The sequence below is a fragment of the Mirounga leonina genome, unplaced genomic scaffold (assembly GCF_011800145.1).
Source record: "Mirounga leonina isolate KUSES-001 unplaced genomic scaffold, KU_Mleo_1.0 Mir_127, whole genome shotgun sequence".
NCBI classification, from domain to species: domain Eukaryota; kingdom Metazoa; phylum Chordata; class Mammalia; order Carnivora; family Phocidae; genus Mirounga; species Mirounga leonina.
In genome coordinates this window covers 57985777-58004161 of record NW_023270316.1, presented here as the reverse complement: position 1 = coordinate 58004161, position 18385 = coordinate 57985777, and the positions used below count along the sequence as shown (strand labels likewise).

The 18385-nt window shown below is 36.0% G+C and overlaps 1 protein-coding gene and 1 pseudogene across 1 annotated transcript in view; one reads left to right on the top strand and one right to left on the bottom strand.

Moving 5' to 3' along the window:
- The window catches only part of RB1 (RB transcriptional corepressor 1), a 154311-nt gene that overhangs the window by 7737 nt on the left and 128189 nt on the right, over positions 1-18385 (bottom strand). Inside the window, exons 18-23 of the mRNA XM_035003391.1 lie at positions 18187-18305; positions 14493-14638; positions 12134-12279; positions 7304-7408; positions 6728-6841; positions 6468-6631 (exon numbers count right to left, since the gene is read on the bottom strand). Coding sequence (XP_034859282.1) covers positions 6468-6631; positions 6728-6841; positions 7304-7408; positions 12134-12279; positions 14493-14638; positions 18187-18305 — 794 coding nt within the window. The remainder of the gene's footprint in view (positions 1-6467; positions 6632-6727; positions 6842-7303; positions 7409-12133; positions 12280-14492; positions 14639-18186; positions 18306-18385) is intronic.
- On the top strand, positions 3519-4509 carry LOC118009436 (annotated as a pseudogene).

The following is an 18385-nucleotide window of genomic DNA, read 5'->3' as shown; positions in this document are numbered from 1 at the left end:
AGCCTGTATCTCCCACTAACCTTCACCCATATTGTCCATCCTACCCTGCCCTCTGGCAACCATCAGTTTGTTCTTCGTATTCATAGGTCTGATTCTGGTTTTTGTTTATTCTTTTTTAAATCATACGGTATTTGTTTTTCTCTGACTTATTTCACTTAGTGTTATATCCTCTAGGTCCATTCATGTTGTCTCCAATGGCATGCTCTTAAACTTTTTAATGATTGCATAATATCCCCTTTTATATATGTGTATATATATTTAGTGGCTGCATAGTATTCCCTTGTATGTATGTGTATGTATATATATCTAGATATATATATCACATCTTCCTTATCCATTCATACATCAGTGGACACTCAGGTTGCTTCCATATCTTAAATACTGTAAATAATGCTGCAGTAAACATAGGGGTGCATATATCTTTTCAAATTATTGTTTTCACTTTCTTTGGGTAAATACCCAATGGTGGAATTATTGTATCATATGGTATTTGTATTTTTAAGTTTTTGAAGAACCTCCACACTGTTTTTTATAGTTGGCTGCAGCAATTTACATTCCCACCAACAGTGTATGAGGGTTCCTTTTTCTCCACATCCTCACAAACACTTACCTCGCCTTTTTATTCTAGTCATTCTATAGGTGTGATATCTCACTATGGTTTTGATTTGCATTCCCCTGATGATTACTGATTTTGAGCATCTTTTTATGTGTCCATTGGCATCCATATGTCGTCTTTGGAAAAATGTCTATTCAGATCTTCTGCTCACATTTTAATTGGATTGTTTATTTGCTATTGCATTATAGGAGTTCTTTATAAATTTTGAAAATTAACTCCTTATCAGATATGTGGTTTGCAAATATTTTCTCCCATTCATTAGGTTGCCTTTTCATTTTGATGATAGTTTCCTTTGCTTTTCAGAAGGTTTTTATTTTGATGTAGTTCTACTTGTTTATTTTTGCTTTTGTTTCCCTTGCCTTAGAAGACATACTAGAAAAAATGTTGCCATGGCTGATGTCAGAGAAATTACTGCCTATGATCTCTTCTAACAGTCTTATGATTTCTGGTCTCACATTTAGGTCTTTAATCCATTTTGAGTTTATTTTCGTGTATGGTATTAAAAGATGGTCCATTTTCATTCTTTTACATGTAGCTGTCCAGTGTTCCCAGCACCATTTAGTAAAGAGACTATCTTTCCCCCCTTCTCCTTTGGCATAGATTAATTGACCATATAATCATTAGTTTATTTCTGGGCTCTCTATTCTGTTCCATTGATCTGTGTTTATTTTTGTGCCACTACCATGCTCTTTTGATTACTACAACTCTGAGGTATATCGTGAAACCTGGGGTAACCTCCAGTTTTGTTCTTCTTTTTCAAGATTGCTTTGGCTATCTGGGGTCTTTTGTGGTTTCATACAAATTTTAATATTATTTGTTCTAGTTTGTGAAAAATGTTGTTGGTATTTTGATAGGGATTGCATTGAATCTGTAGATTGCTTTGGGAAACATGGACCTTTTAGCAATATTAAGTCTTCCAATCCATGAACATTGAATATCTTTGCATTTGTTTGTGTCATCTTCAATTTCTTTCATCAATGTTTTAGAGTTTTCAGATACAGGTCTTTTGCCTCTTTGGTTAAGTTTATTCCTAGGTATTTTATTCTTTTTGGTGCAATTGTAAATGGTGTTGTTTTCTTAATTTCTCTTTCTGCTACTTCAGTATTAGTGTATAGAAATGCAATAGATTTCTGTACATTAATTTTGTATCCTGAAACTTTACTGAATTCATTTATTCTAGTAGTTTTTTGGTGGAGTCTTTAGGATTTTCTATGTATAGTATCATGTCATCTGTAAATAGTGACAGTTTAACTTCTTGACCAATATGGATGCCTCTCATTCTTTTTTCTTCTCTGATTGCTATGGGTAGGACTTTCAGTACTATGTTAAATAAGAGTGGTAAGAGTAAAAATCCTTGTCTTATTTCTGATCTTAAGGAAAAAGCTCTCAGTTTTTCACCATGATGTTATCATGTGGGATATATGTTGATAAGCTGTGGGTTTTTATTATCTTGAGGTAAGTTCCCTGTAAACCTGCTTTGTTGAGTTTTTATCATGAATGATGCTGAGTTTTGTCAAATGCTTTTTCTACATCTATTGAGATGATCATATAATTTTTTATCCTTCGTTTTGTTGATGTGGTGTATTACACTGACTGATTTGTGAATATCGAACCACCCTTGCACCCCTGGAATAAATCCCACCTGCTCATGGTGAATGATATTTTTGATATATTGTTGAATGCAGTCTGCTAATATTTTGTTGAGGATCTTTCCACCTATGTTTATCAGGGATACTGGCCTGTAGTTTTCTTTCTTTCTTTTTTTTGGGGGGGGCGGTATTTGTCCGGTTTTGGTATCAGGGTAATGCTGGCCTTATAAATGCATTTGGAAGCTTTCCCTCCTCTTCTATTTTTTGGAATAGTTTGAGGAGAATAAGTATTAATTCTTTTTTAAATGTCTGGTAGAATTCACCTGTGAATGCACCTGCCTGAACATTTATTTTTTTTATTACTGATTCAATTTCATTACTAAAAATCAGTCTGTTCAGGTTTTCTATTTCTTCCTGATTCAGTTTTGGAAAATTCTATATTTCTAGGAATTTATCCATTTCTTCTAGGTTGCCCAATTTGTTGGCATACAATTTTTTGTAGTAGTCTCTTATAATCCTTTGTAATTCTGTGATGTCAATTGTTACTTCTCTTTCCTTTCCAATTTTATCTGGGTCCTTTCTCTTTTTTTCTTGATGAGTCTAGCTAAAGGATAACCAATTTTGTTTATCTTTTCAAAGAGCCAGCTCTTGGTTTCATTAATTTTTTTCTACTATTTTTTTAGTCTCTATGTCATTCATTTCTGTTCTGATCTTTAATTATTTCCTTTCTTCTACTCAACTTGGGCTTTGTTTTTCTTTTTCTGGTTCCTGTTGGTGTAAGGTTATGTTATTTGAACTTTTTCTTGTTTCCTGAGATGGGCTGTATTGCTATATATTTCCCTCTTAGAACTGCTTTCACTGCATCCCAAAGATTTTGGACCATTTTGTTTTCATTTTCATTTCTCTCCATGAATTTTTTGTTTCTTTTTTGATTTCTTTGTTGGCCCACTGGTTGTTTAGTATCGTGTTGTTTAATCTCCACATGCTTGTGATTTTTCCAGTTTTTTTCTTGTGATTTATTTCTAGTTTCATACTGCTTGATTGGAAAAGATGCATGGCATGATTTCAATCTTCTTAAATTTATTGAAGCTTGTTTTGTGTCCTCATATGTGATCCTTTCTGGAGAATGTTCCATGTGCACTTGAGAATAATGTGTATTCTGTTGTTTTTGAATTGAATGTGCTATATATATCTTATGTCCATCTGCTGCAAAGTGTCATTCAAAGACACTGTTTCCTTATGGATTTCCTGCCTGAATGATCTATCCATTGATGTAAGTGGGGTGTTAAAGTCCCTTACTATTATTGTATTACCATCAATTTCTCTCTTTATATCCATTAATATGTGCTTTATGAATTCAGGTGCTCTAGTGTTTGGTATGGAGATCCTTACAAGTGTTACATCCTCGTGTTGGATTGCTCCCTTTATCATTATGTAATACCCTTCTTTGTCTCTAGTTACAGTCTTTGTTTTAAAGTCTATTTTGGAGTTGCACCTGGCCCAACAACTCCTCATGGCGCTGGCGGCTGCTTGGGCCCGGCGTGATGGTGACTGAGCTGCGAGCCTGGCGGGGCGTGCGCTGAGCCCCGGTCCCACCTCCGAGTCCCCCCTGCCGGCTTCGTAGCCCTGATGCTGCACGGGTGCTGAGCCCACCCTGGCCGGGACGATGGTGAAGTATTTCCTGGGCCAGAGCATGCTCCGGAGTTCCTGGGACCAAGTGTCCACTGCCTTCTGGCGGCGGTACCCGAATCCCTATAACAAACATGTCTTGACGGAAGACACAGTGCACCAGGAGGTGACCCCGGACCAGAAACTCCTGTCCCGGCGTGTCCTGACCAAGACCAATAGGATGCCCCACTGGGCCGAGCGACTGTTTCCTGCCCATGTTGCTCACTCGGGGTACATCCTGGAGGATTCTATTGTGGACCCGCAGAACCAGACCATGTCCACCTTCATCTGGTTCATCAACCACGCCGGGCTGATGGTTGTGGAGGAACGATGTGTGCACCGTGTGAACGCTGATAACAGCAGCTGGACCGCAATCCGCCCGGAAGCCTGGGTCTCCTCTAGCTTATCTGGTGTCTCCTGAGCTGCCCAGGAATTTGGTCTTGCCGGGTTTAAAAGCAATATGGCCAAGACTATGAAGGGCCTTGAGTACATCTTGGCCAAGCTGCAAGGTGAGGCCCCTTCCAAAACCCTCGTTGAGACAGCCAAGGAAGCCAGGAGAAGGTGGAGGAGATGGCACCGGCAGCCACAGAGAAGGCCAAAGACCTTGCCAGCAAGGTGGCCAGCAAGCGGCAGTGACAGCCCCTGCAGCAGCACTGTGTGGAGCCAGCCCAGGCCCTGGTGCAGGACGCCTGGCCACCCGGCACAAGTCCCTCTGCCCTTCCCCCCTTGTACTTCATTATTAAAAGTCAATTTCCAATAAATAAATAAATAGATAAATAAATAAGTCTATTTTGTCTGATGTAAGTGTTGCTACCCTAGCTTTTTTTTTTTTTGCGCTTCCATTTGCATGGTAAATGTTTTCCCATCCTTTTACTTTCAGTCTGTATGTGTCTTTACGTCTAAGGTGAGTTTCTTGTAGGCAGCATATAGGAGGGTCTTGTATTTTTATCCATTCCACCACCCTATATCTTTTGAATGGAGCATTTAGGCCATTTACATTTAAAGTTATTATTGAGAGGTATGTACTCAATGCCATTTTGTTCCTTGTTTTCTGGTTGTTTTTGTAGTTATTTTCTGTTCCTTTCCTTTTCTCTTGCTCTTTTTCTTTGGGATTGATGAGTTTCTAGAGTTTGTTTGGCTATCTTTCTCTTTATTTTTTGTGTATATATCATAGATTTTGAATTTGTGGTTGCCATGAGTGAACCATATAATTGTTTTTAATAATAAAGCTGAAAAACAGCACTAGCCTCACATAACAAGGATATGGTCATATGCACACGGAACTAGTAGATATATTTTATTGTACTCCAATTCCTTGATAAGTGGACATCATTCTATATATATTTGATAAAGCAGAATATCTAAATATGCTGGATAAATAGAATGTTAAGACGCTCTCTTAATGCCTGATCAATGATTTATCAAGATTTTGAGAATATGATTTTTTTTGCTAAAGAACCTCAACCGAGAAGTGATTTCACTAAGTTTGGCAAGTAGCCATCATCGTAAGCATAATATGGATCAAGTTATCATTACCTAAGTACACATTTTCATGTGGCAATATGGGACTGTGTAAATTAAATATACATGGTGTATTATCTTAGCAACTTAGAATGTAAGTTGTAGATATCGTACACAGATACTATAAGAACACCAAATAAAAGATGGTACAGGGGTGCGCAAGAAGATTTATATCACTTGCCAATTATTTTCTACTTTATCTCTTCCTGTAGAGTTTCAAATTTTTACCATGAGTGCGCATTATTTATATAATTAAACACCCCACACAAATGTTTTCTAAAAGGCTAATATCTCCCCTTGTCCCTGTTTTTCTTGCCCATTAAGTATAACTCTATGAGCTGACAATTTGAGGAGATGAGACATTAACTGTACTAGCTAATCTGCCTACCACTCTGTACAAATAAGGTCAGTTTCAAACAGCCCATGATAACATATAATAAGTCAATGGAAGCACTTCAAAGCCACAAAGCACTTGTGGTTGGATGTGGAAGATAATATAATGATTTGTAGTTGCACAGAACCTTTCATCTAGGAATTTAAAACAGCTTCATACTCATCATCTCCCTAATCCACAGCACCCTTCCGAAGTAGACATGACACCTGCTCTAGGTAATGTAAGGAAGCTGCAGGCAGAATTAGGATGGACTTCTAAAGACTTAATTTACAGTCATCTACATTTAATCAGTCATCTACATTTTTATAACAAGGCAAGATGAACAGGTTCACAGAGTTTACAGGACATTCAATAAAACTACAGAATAAAAATTCTTAACCAAAAGTAATCTACTTTGCTTAGCAGACTGGCTGCTTACAAAAAATATGAAAGTGATTTTAAACCTACTACAAAAATTGTCCTTTGTTCACAAAAGAACAGACCCCAGCAACCAGGAAAGTTGAGGACTAAATTTGTAAACCCACCTAAGTAAAAAGATCATTTTTCTTTCCTGCCAAATTCCTATCATGTCACTTAATATAAATAAATATTTTTTAAGTGAAGAAAGCTTTATATTTTTGTGCTTGGATCAAAATAACCCTCTTACTCTTTGCCCCTTCCCTAAGGAGAAAACACAAACCTTGATCTTGGAGTCATTTTTGTTGGCGTTGGCACACCTTCTGAAATTTTATATGGATTCTTCAGGGGTGATATATAGATGTTCCCCCCAGGAATCCGTAAAGGTGAACTAGAAAACTTGTAAGGGCTTCGAGGAATGTGAGGTATTGGTGACAAGGTAGGGGGCTAGGGCAAAAACAAAAAGTAGATTATTTTTTTAATGTTTTAGTAAGATCCATTTTATAATTAGATTTTCCCAATCAAAGGATACTTCCAACATACCCTGGTAGAAGCATACTGCAAAATATTTGTTTTCAGTCTCTGCATGAAGACCGAGTTATAGAATACTATAATGGAATCATACTCCTCTTCTCTGATCAAAACACGTTTGAATGTCTGAGAAAGAAGAATAAAAACACCTGTTAAATGAAAATCTCTTTACATTTTCTTTTTTAATAGATCATATTATTTTTTAACAGTAAGAATCACATATTACACAGGAAAAAATAATCCGAAACAGTCTTCTTAGGTTTGGATTATAGCTGCACTACCAGAAGTGAAATGTCACAGATTTTTTTAAAGTATATATACATGTAAAAATTTATTACAAATATCCTGTTTATTGCAAGGATGCAGTATTCCTTATTAACTTTATAATATGAATTTGGATATTAAAGTGCTTTACCTTTCTAATTCCATTTAGTTACAAAAAATTAACCAGTAATACAAAGGTAAAAAAATTGATACGTGAATTTACATAAAAAGGTCAGAATATATGATCTAATTAATGACTTACGTTATCCATATTAGAGATATGGATATATCAAAAAAAAATCTTACCGTGGAAGATTACCTTACCTCCTGAACAGCATGAGGAAGATCCTTGTATGCCGTTACAATGATTTTGAATTTAAGGTCTATATTCTTCACTTTGCATATGCCATACATGGAACACATCATAATCTAGTAAATTAATGTGATATAAAAATATCAGAATTTTGTTACATAGTTGTGCTCTAAAAAGTACTGTTATCTTTCTTTTAGTTTCAGAAAATGGAAATTTAAGTTCCTACAGGATTATCTTTTCCTATCCTGAGCTCAGTTTGAAAGGTGATGTGAAGTGTTTAACCCAAATTGTGTTTAAAGAACAAAATGCAAAAGTCAAATCTTGATTATCAGAACTGATCATCTGGTTTGTAAATAACCCTAACTTTGACCCCTGTTCCTTAGATTTTTCCCAGAAAAGCTGAAACTGGAATCAGTTAACTGTGTAACTAGCACTTAAAAAAAAGCCAGTTGTGTCAAAGGTTCAAACTATCAGATAAAATAATATTGAATATACTTGGCGATGGTAGTAAGGGGCTTGGAAGGGGGCAGGACAGAGTCTTTGTATTGTAGGTAATGTTCTTGATTTGGATGCAGGTTATACAGATGAGTTCCGTTGATGAATTTGCATTAAGATGTATCCTTATGATAAATGGATGTTTTTATATGCATGTTATATTTCAATAAAGAGATTATTTTTAATGTAAAAATAAAATTTGAAATGATTCCCTACAAATTGAAAAAAATCAAACTTTCTTCATTTGTATGAATTTTATAGCCAAATTTAAGTACTCATATCTCTGCAACATTCTTGCTCATATCTACTATTGCCAAGAATATCTACTCATCATCCCTTGCTCAGCACCCTACCAGCCCCAATTCTACTATTCTTCCCATTCAGAACACCATCTAGTATCTTTTTTGCTAACTCACATTTTTTTCCTACTTCAGTTCTTTTCCTAAGGTACCTCTCTGCAAAAATCTTGATTTCAAATACTTAATCTCTTTAGAAATCCTTAGCACTATATTCTTTCTATATTGTAGAAAAGTATAAGGCAATGAGTGCCTACTTTTAAAAATCCAACCTACTAGAATTTATACATCCAAATATACTCTTGTAAAATATACATATTTGGAGGTTATACCCTTATAGAGTAATTCACTGCTGAAAATAACATTCTTATTGGGAACATTACTACTGACCTTACAGTAATAAAGGGATTATAAGGGAACTTTATGAACAACTGCATACCAACAAAACAGATAACTAAGATGGAACGGAAAATTTTAAGAAAAGACACAAACCACCAAAACTTACTAAAGAAGAAACAGAAAATATGAACTTGAATTAATAATCCAAAACTATCTGCAAACAAAAGTCCAGGCCCAGACGGCTTCACTGGTGAATTCTACCAAACCTTTAAAAAAGAATCAATACCAATTCTTCACAAACTTTTCTGAAATTAGAAGAGGGAACACTTCCCAATTAATTCTGTGAGGATAGTAGTACTCTGATATTAAAACCAGACATCAGAGGAAAATTACCATTATCTCTTATGATTATAGATGTAAACATCTTTAACAGAAACAAGCTGAATCCAGCAGCACATCAAATGTATTATATACTATGACCAAACAGGATTCATTCCCGAAATGCAAGGTTGGTTTACCATCTGAAAATCAATTAATGTAATATAACACTTATCAATACAATAAAAGGGGAAAAACTACAATGATCATCTCAATAGATACAGAAAAAGCATCTGACAAAATTCAACTGCCATTTTCATGATAAAAACAACTAGGAATAGATGGGAGCTTTCTCTACTTGATAAAGGGCATATACAAAAACTCCAGAGCTAACGATACATTTAATGGTGAAAGACTGAATGCTTTCCCCCAAGACCAGGAACAAGACAAGGATGCCCCTTCTTACCACTTTCATTCAACATTGTTTTGGAGGTTCTACACCACAGCAATTTGACAAGTAAATGAAATAACAGTCATCTAGATTGAAAAGGAAAAAGTGAAACTATCTCTATTTGAAGATAATATGATCTTATATATTGGAAATCTTAAGGAATCCACTAAAAACTATTAGAACTGATAAACTACTTCAACAAAACTGCAGGATAACAAGATCAATATATGAAAATTAATTGTATTTCTACACCCTTGTAATGAATAATGCAAACAAGAAATTAAATAAACAATTCCATTTACGATAGTGTTAAAAGGAATAAAATACTGAGGCATATAAATTTAATATAACAAGTACAAGACTATAACTCTGAAAATTTTAAAACATAACTGAAAAAAATTAAAGAACATCTAAATAAATGGAAAGACATCGTATCACACGTGCATGGGCTAGAATACTTAATATTGTTAAGATAAGAGAGCTCCTCAAATTGATCTATGATTCAGTATAATCCCTATCAAAATCCCAGTTGGCTTCTTTGCAGAAATTGACAAGCTGATCCTAAAATTCATATGGAAATGCAAGCTTCAGAATAGTACAACAAATCTTGAAGAAGAAGAGCAAAATTTCTTCCCTAGTTCTTCTTCTTTTTTTTTTTTTTTTAAAGATTTTATTTATTTATTTGACAGAGAGAGACACAGCGAGAGAGGGAACACAAGCAGGGGGAGCGGAGGAGGGAGAAGCAGGCTTCCCGCTGAGCAGGGAGCCCGATGCGGGGCTCGATCCCAGGACCCTGGGATCATGACCTGAGCCAAAGGCAGACGCTTAACGACTGAGCCACCCAGGCGCCCCTATTTCTTCTTTTTTTAAAAGATGTATCTATTTACTTATTTTAGGGAGAAAGGGCGCACACAAGAGTGTGTGTGCGAGTGGGGGAGGGGCAGAGGGAGCAGGAGAGAATCTCAAGCAGACTCCCTGCTGAGCATGGAGCCCCAAGTGGGGCTCCATCTCATGACCCCGAGATCATGACCTGAGCTGAAATCAAGAGTCGGATGCTTAACTGACTGAGCCACCCAGGCGCCCCCACACTTCCATATTCCAAAATTTACTACAGAGTTACAGTAATTAAGACAGTGTTGCACTGGCATAAGAGGAGACATATAGATCGATGGAGTACAATTAAGAAACCAGAAATGAACTTTTACACATATACAGTTTGTTGATTTTTGACAACTGTCAACAGAGAAAGAAAAGACTTTTTAAGAAATGGTGCTGGAACAAGTAGTATTCACATACCAAAGAGTGAAGTTAGGCCCCCTATCTCACACCATACACAAAAATTAACTCAAAATCAATCAAAATGTAAATGTAAGAGCTAAAAGTATAAAACTCTTGGAGAAAAACAAGGATAAATATTCATATCTCTGATTTGGCAATGGTTTCTTAGGTATACACCAAAAGCAGCAGTAACAAAAGAAAAAAATAAACAGAACATGATCAAAATTAAAAACTTTTGTGCCTCAAAGGACACCATCAAGGAAGTGGAAAGACAACTCAGAGAACTGGAGAAAACATTTGCAAATGATATAAAATAAGGGACTTTTATGTAGATTACATAAAGAACACTTATAACTCAATAATAAATACACAACTCAATTTAAAAATATGCAAATGATCTGAGTAGATATTTCTCTGAAGAAGATATATAAATGGCCAATAAGCACATGAAAAGATTCTCAATCATTATCATTAGCCATCAGGGAAATTCAAATTAAAACCATAAAGAGATACCACTCTATACTAGGATGATTATAATCAAAAAAGCAAATAAGACGCTGGTGAGGATGTGGAGAAACTGGAAACTCATACGCTGCTGGTAGAAATGCAGAATGGTGTGGATATATTGGAAAACAATCTGGCCAGTCCTCAAAGGTTAGACATAGAGTTATCATATGACCTGGCAATTCTACTTCTAGGTATATATCCAAGAGAACTGGAAACATATATCCACACAAAACTTGTACATAAATGTTCATAGCAACATTATTCATAATAGCCAAAAAGAAGAAAACAAATGTACACCAAATGATGAACAGATAAATATGATGTGGTATATCCATACAATGTAATATTATTTGGCAATAGAAGGAATGAAGTACTGATACAAGCTATAACACAGATGAACAATGAAAACATTACACACTAAGTTAAAGAAACCAGGCACAAAAGACAACATATTATATCATTCCATTTATATAAAATGTCCCGAAACAGACAAATCTACAGACATATAAAGATCAGTGTTGCCTGGGTCTGGAGGAAGTAAGGGAACAGGAGGTGAGTGTTGAAGGGTATGGCATTTCTTTTTGGCATGATAAAAATGTTTTAAAAGTGATTTTGGTGATGGTTGCACAACTCTATGAATATACTAAAAACCACTGGATTATACACTTTATATGGGTAACGTGTATGGTATGTGAGTTTTATCTCAATAAGCTGTTACCAAAAAAATACTATTATTCTGCGTACAGAGAAGAAAAAGGAAGATATGAGAGATCATTCTCTGTAAATTAAGTCATTCGTTAGTTTGTTCATTCATTCATTCAATAGGCACTGTTTTAGATCAACTTGTTCTTAAGTCTCATGCTTTTTCCATACTAACATGAAATCTAGTTTACCACAAAACATAAAACCCCCAATAAACAGTTTTTCAATGATTTTTGTAAATAAGATCTTTTATGTCATTAAACAAGTTACTGAAATACTCTCAAGCTCTAAAGCTCTAAGAATTACAGCAAAATCATAAAAGGTGGCCAACAAATGCATATATATTAAGTCTGCTAAATTGATCTAGCTTCTCATTTGAATCTAATCTTTTAAGAAATCAGTACACAGTTAACAAATAAGTAGGAGAAGAGAGGTGAAGTGCATTATTTTCTTACCTGATCCAAATGCCTGTCTTTCATGAGTTCATACTCATTTTGCAGTGTGTGCTGAAAAAGGGTCCAGATGATGTGTTCTAGTTCTGGGTGGTCAGACAGCAGGCGTGCACACAGGGTATTTAGTCGAAGATATGCTAGTCGGTACACTGCAGAGATAAGGGGAATTAGTCATGTTTATTTTCATTTTGAATTACAAGTGGATTTTTCAAAATATTAAATTGTTATAACCACAATGCCATTAAGCAGCATTTTATTTTTTTGTTTTTTTCAAGTTTTTATTTAAAAGTCCAGTTAGTTAACATACAGTGTAATAGTAGTTTCAGGTGTAGAATTTAGTGATTCATCATTTCCATACAACACCCGGTGCTCATCACAAGTGCCCTCCTTAATCCCCATCACCTATTTCACCCACCTCCCGCTCTGGTAACCATCAGTTTGCTCTCCATAGGTAAGAGTCTGTCTCTTGGTTTTCCCTTTTTTCTTCCCCTATGTTCATCTGTTTTGTTTCTTCAATTTCACATATGAGTGAGATCATATCGTATTTGTTTTTCTCTGACTGACTAATTTCACCTAGCATAATACTCTAGCTCCATTCACATCATTGTAAATGGCAAGATTTCATTCATTTTTATGGCTGGGTAATATTCCATTACATATTTATACCGCATCTTTCTTACCTATTCATCAATCAATGGACACTTGGTCTGTTTCTATAGTTTGGCTATTGTAGATAATGCTGCTATATACACTGGGGTGCATGTATCCCTTCAAATTAGTATTTTTGTATCCTTTGGGTAAATACCTAGTTGTGCAATTGCTGGATTGCAGGGTAGCTCTATTTTTAACTTTTTGAGGAACCTTCATACTGTTTTCTAGGGGTGACTGCACCAGTTTGCATTCCCACCAATAGTAAACAGCATTTTAACAGTAACCTCACCTCTACCACTATTTTCTTTAAGAATAAATAATCCCTAGTCTTAGTACAGAGCTAGGTATGTAGAAGGCAAAATAATACTTGAATACTACCATAAGATTTATTTAGAAAGTCTATAAAAATACTACTGGGATATAGGTCTGGAGAAAAGGAATCCACAAAATTTAATTTTTTTCCATCTACTTTAAATATAATGACTCTTGTTTTAAATGTACCTTTCAAAGACTTGCATAAAGTAATCAGAATTTTTTAGTAAACTATCCCAGTGGTTCTCACTTTAGCATGCATCAGATTTGCTTTGAGGTTTTATTAAAATAAGGATTTTTTTTTTTTTTTTTGCACTTCATCCTAGAGTTTCTGATTGACTAGTTCTAAGATGGGTCCTAAACAAAAATTTTCCTTTCTACAACTTTCCAGGTAAGGTGGATTCTGCTGGTTGAGGACCACACTCTGGAAACACTGCTCTAACTTAAGAGTTTTCATACAACATGCCTGTAAAACTCAGTATATTTCTGACTTGAATAAAATGAGAAAAAAGATTTCTCACAGAGGAATCTGGCCTTTCATGTCCCTTCAGAGAGCTTCAGTGGGTGTGCACCTGCACATACAGCTGACTCTTAGACAACATGGGTTTGAACTAAGAGGGTCCACTTATACATGGATTTTTTTTTCGATAAATACAGGACAGTACTATAAATGTATTTTCCTTATGATTTTCTTAATAACATTTTCTTCTCTCTGGCTTACTTTATTGTAAGGGGTATAGTATATAATACATATAACATAAAATATGTGTTAATCAATTGTTTATGCTGTTGGTAAGGCTTCTAGTCAACAGTAGGCTATTAGTAAAGTTTCTGGGGAGTCAAAAAGTTTTATGTGGATTTTTGACTGCATGGGGGGATCAGAATGCCTAATCCCCACACTGTTCAAGGGTCAGCTGTATATACACATACACCCCTGCTCCACCTCATACACACATAATCAGAGAAGGCTGCACAACCTAATTACCAGGAAATGTGCCTACATTAGACTACAGCACACCGTACAATCTTAACTCTACCTACACACCTGCACAGCAAGAGTAATGTCAGGGGTAAATATTTCCAAACATAAATTTGAAAGCCCGACAAAAGCAGCGGCAGCAACAATAACAGCACCTGAGTGCTAACTATGTGCTAGGCACTGTTTGAAGCATTTTATGTATTAATTCATTTAATTAACTCAAAAACCTTATAAGGTAGATTATTATCATTACAAAATAGATTATTATTATTATTTCCACTTTATAGATGAAGAAACTGAGGCATAGAGATATTAAGTGACTTTGCCAAGGTCACACCTAGTAAGCAGAAGAGCCATGATTTGAACCCAGTCACAGCCAGGTTCCAGAGTCCTTCTTCTTGAAAATAATCACCTACTAACCTTTCTTGTAAAAAAGTGAAAGGGAGGTAGATTTCAATGGCTTCTGAGTCTGGAAGGCTGAGGTTGCTTGTGCCTCTGTGTTTGCAGTAGAATTTACACGTATAGTTGATCCTTTTTTCTTTGGGGATCTTACAGGAGAAAGATACCTAGACATATTCAAAGAAAAAACCTTCATTTGAAGTTCCCTAACAGTCTCTCTCTCTGTCTCTCTCTGCTTCTCTCTCTCTCTCTCTCTCTCTCTCTCTCTCTCACACACACACACACACACACACAGATATACACATGCATCCGAACATATCTATTTAATCTGTTTTTCTATACCAAATTCCTTCTCTCAGCAAACGATTTTTTAAAATTTTTATTTAAATTCTAGTTATTTAACATACGGTGCAGTACTGGTTTCAGGAGTAGAATTCAGTGACTCATCACTTACATACAACACCCAGTGCTCATCACAACAAGTGCCCTCTTTAATGCCCATCACCCATCTAGCCCATTCCCCACCTACCACCCTCCATCACCCCTCAGTTTGTTCTCAATCGTTAAGAGTCTCTTATGGTTTGTTTCCTCTCTCTCTCTCTTTTTTTTTTTACCTCTTCCCCTATGTTCATCTGTTTTGTTTCTTAATTCTACATATGAGTGAGATCATATGGCATTTGTCTTTCTCTGACTGACTTATTTTGCTTAGCATAATACACTCTAGCTCCATGTCACTGCAATTGGCAAGATTTCATTCTTTGTTTTATGACTGCATAATATTCCATTGTATATATTTACACCACATCATCTTTATCCATGCATCAATGGATGCACATTTGGGCTCTTTGCATAGGTTGGCTGTTGTTGATAGTGCTGCATGTGCCTCTTCATATCTCCATTTTTGTGTCCTTTGGGTAAATACCTAGCAGTGCAATTGCTGGATCATAGGTAGTTCTATTTGTAACTTTCTGAGGAACCTCTGTACTGTTTGCTAGAGTGGCTGTACCAGTTTCAGCAAGCTATTTAAACACAAGCTGGAAAAGATACAGCCTAATAGGAAAACTAAGCTTGTCATTATCATTTCTAACTATTTTAATGAATGGTTATTTCTGAGAGTTACTGATTTATTGATAAAAAGATAGCTGCACATGTATATATGTTCAACTTTAATAATTATAGTGAGATTGAGATCATAAAATAACTCCAGGTTAAAAGAATAAATTATTGATACCAAAATAGTATTGTCATATTTCTGATTTTCCTCTTAAACATGTTTCATTGATAACTGTGGTTCATATATATGATAAAACAAATACCACCTAGTACAGAATTCTAGTATTCAGATACATTGTCAGGAAGATTTACACCTATATACTAAATATATCAGACATAAATCAACAGAGATATTAATAAATATTCTCTCTCAATTTCTGACATTCTACCACTCTTGTGTTGCTTTTTATAGGATAATCCCGATCTACACTCTAATTTTGTCTTAGTAGTTGAGAAATAATGCTAAGCAGGAAGGAGGATTTGTACTTTACTGTGGATGTTTCTACTACATGTAGGAATCACCATTAAAAGTAATCTTTTAAGTACCAGGGTCTAGTCTACTTCCAATCTTGGATTTCTCTTCAATTCACTAATTCACAATATTGTAGACAAACTTAACTTGGACAGGAGTTGGTCTCCCTGGAGTTCTAGGTACAAATATTCAACAACCTATAGAACATCACTGCTTGAATCTCAAACTTAAGAAGGCCAAAGGGGAGCTCTTGATTTCTTCCCTCTGTTTTTCCCAGCTCAATAAACGACTCCACATTACATCCAGTTACTTAAATCTAAAACCTAGAAGTTATTTTTAATTTCTCCCTTTTCCCAATTCCTCAAACTCAATGCAAAGCCAAGTCTTACTAAATCTTCCTCTAAAATACATCCTAGATCATTCCGTTTCTTTCTATCTCTACTGACATATCTTAGACCAAGTCACTTACATGTCTCACTTGGACTACTAAAACTCTCCAAATTGGTCTTCCTACTTCTTCCCTGTCCTCCTCCAAACCCACCTGCACTTCAAATAGCAGCCAGAAAATTGCCCTTTAAAAATACAAAGTATAGCAAGCTGCACCATTACTTAAAACCTTAATGCTTTCCCATTGCTCTGCTAAAATCCAAACCCTTTCCTATGGCCCATGGGAACCTAAAGGGTCTGGCCTCAGTTTGCCTCTCCAAACTCGTCTTGTACCCCCAAACTCCTCTTACTCACTTTAACCCCAGCCACACTGGGATTCTTTCTGTTCCTTGGACCAGCTAAGTTTGATCTGCCTTAGGGCCACTGTACTTGCTGTTTGCTCTGCCTGGAATGTACATGATGCAGATGTGTGCCTCGCCAGCATCCACTTGTCCCTGAGGTTTCAGGTCAAATATCACTTTATCAGAAAAAGCTTCCCTAAACATTCCTACACTCTCAATTTCTCTCACATCACTCTATTTCCATTATAGTACTTAGTATACTCTCTTTTTTCTTTTAAGTAATCTCTACTCCCAACATGGGGCTTGAACTCATAACCCCAAGATCAAGAGTCGCATGCTCTACTGACTGAGCCAACCAGATGCCCAAATTTAGTATACTCTAAAAACACATCATGTATTAGTTTATTTCCCCCATAATATAAGCGCTATGAGGGGAAGAACCTAGTTCATCTTACTCGCCTTTTATTCCCAGTGCCTAGAAAACGTCCTGGCACTTAAGAAAAAGATAAGGCTTGACTTATTTATATTAGTGCATAACCTAGCAAACAAATTTATATGTGAAGGCAGAGGCACCATATGTTAGAAATACTTTGGGTACAAGTTAGCATGGAAAGGACATCTCTGGAAAACAGTCCCTGAACTAATCATAGGACATTATAATGTCAATTCCTAGACAGAACTAAATAGAAACAATAGTAGGCACATTTCTATGAAAGGCATAGTACCTGGAATATTTAAGAACATGAGTTTTGGGGTCAGACTGCTTGGGTTTGATTTCTGTTAACTTTTGGCAAGTTACCTTATCTCTCTAATTCCTCTTTTACAGATAACTGAGGCTGATAGCAGAATCTACTACCTTACAGGGCTGTTATGAAGATTAAATGGGAAAAAAAAAGAATCTCGAGTACTTAGGCAACTGTCCAGCACACAGTGAACCTTCAATAAATATTAGCTATTTGCTTTCTTCTTCCATCATCATCAGCATCATCATGTACTTATCAACTGATTTAGTCTCATATCCCACCCTAGTTCCTGTGCCTATCGCCTATCCTATGCTTTACCCCAAATGCACTGATCTGTACTCCCTGAAAATGTTTCCTGCTTTCCTGGCCTTACACTTTGGAATTCATGCCATTTTTGACTCTTGGAACACTTTGTGTCTCCTCTCTCCTCTCCAGTTTCCATACAGAAATCCTATTTTCCATCTTTCAGGCCTAACTAAATTGCCATCTCCACCATGAAAACTATCCTCCTTATAGCAACCCTGAGTGATCTCAGCCACACTCTGTACCACTTTATCTGATCTTTATTTGGGTCATGTGCCTTATATTCCTGCTTCTTCAAAGCAAGACCGATATCTTATTCAAAATTCTATTCCCTACAGTTTCTATATAGGATCTTGCATTATACCATGCTCAAAACCTAGTTGCAGGTTGAATGAAGTAGAAATGCTTCTACTTACATATCTGCTGCAGTGTGATTACTCTGGAGAGGAAGGTTGAGAGCACAAGCAGATTCAAGGTGATCAGCTGGTCCTTCTCGGTCTTTTGCTTGTTTAATCAGATCAAATAAAGGTGAATCCTACATGAAACCAGATGACATTAAACCCACATTGGTAAGTATGATTTTCCCATGTATTTATCAAAATAGTATTTTCTGAC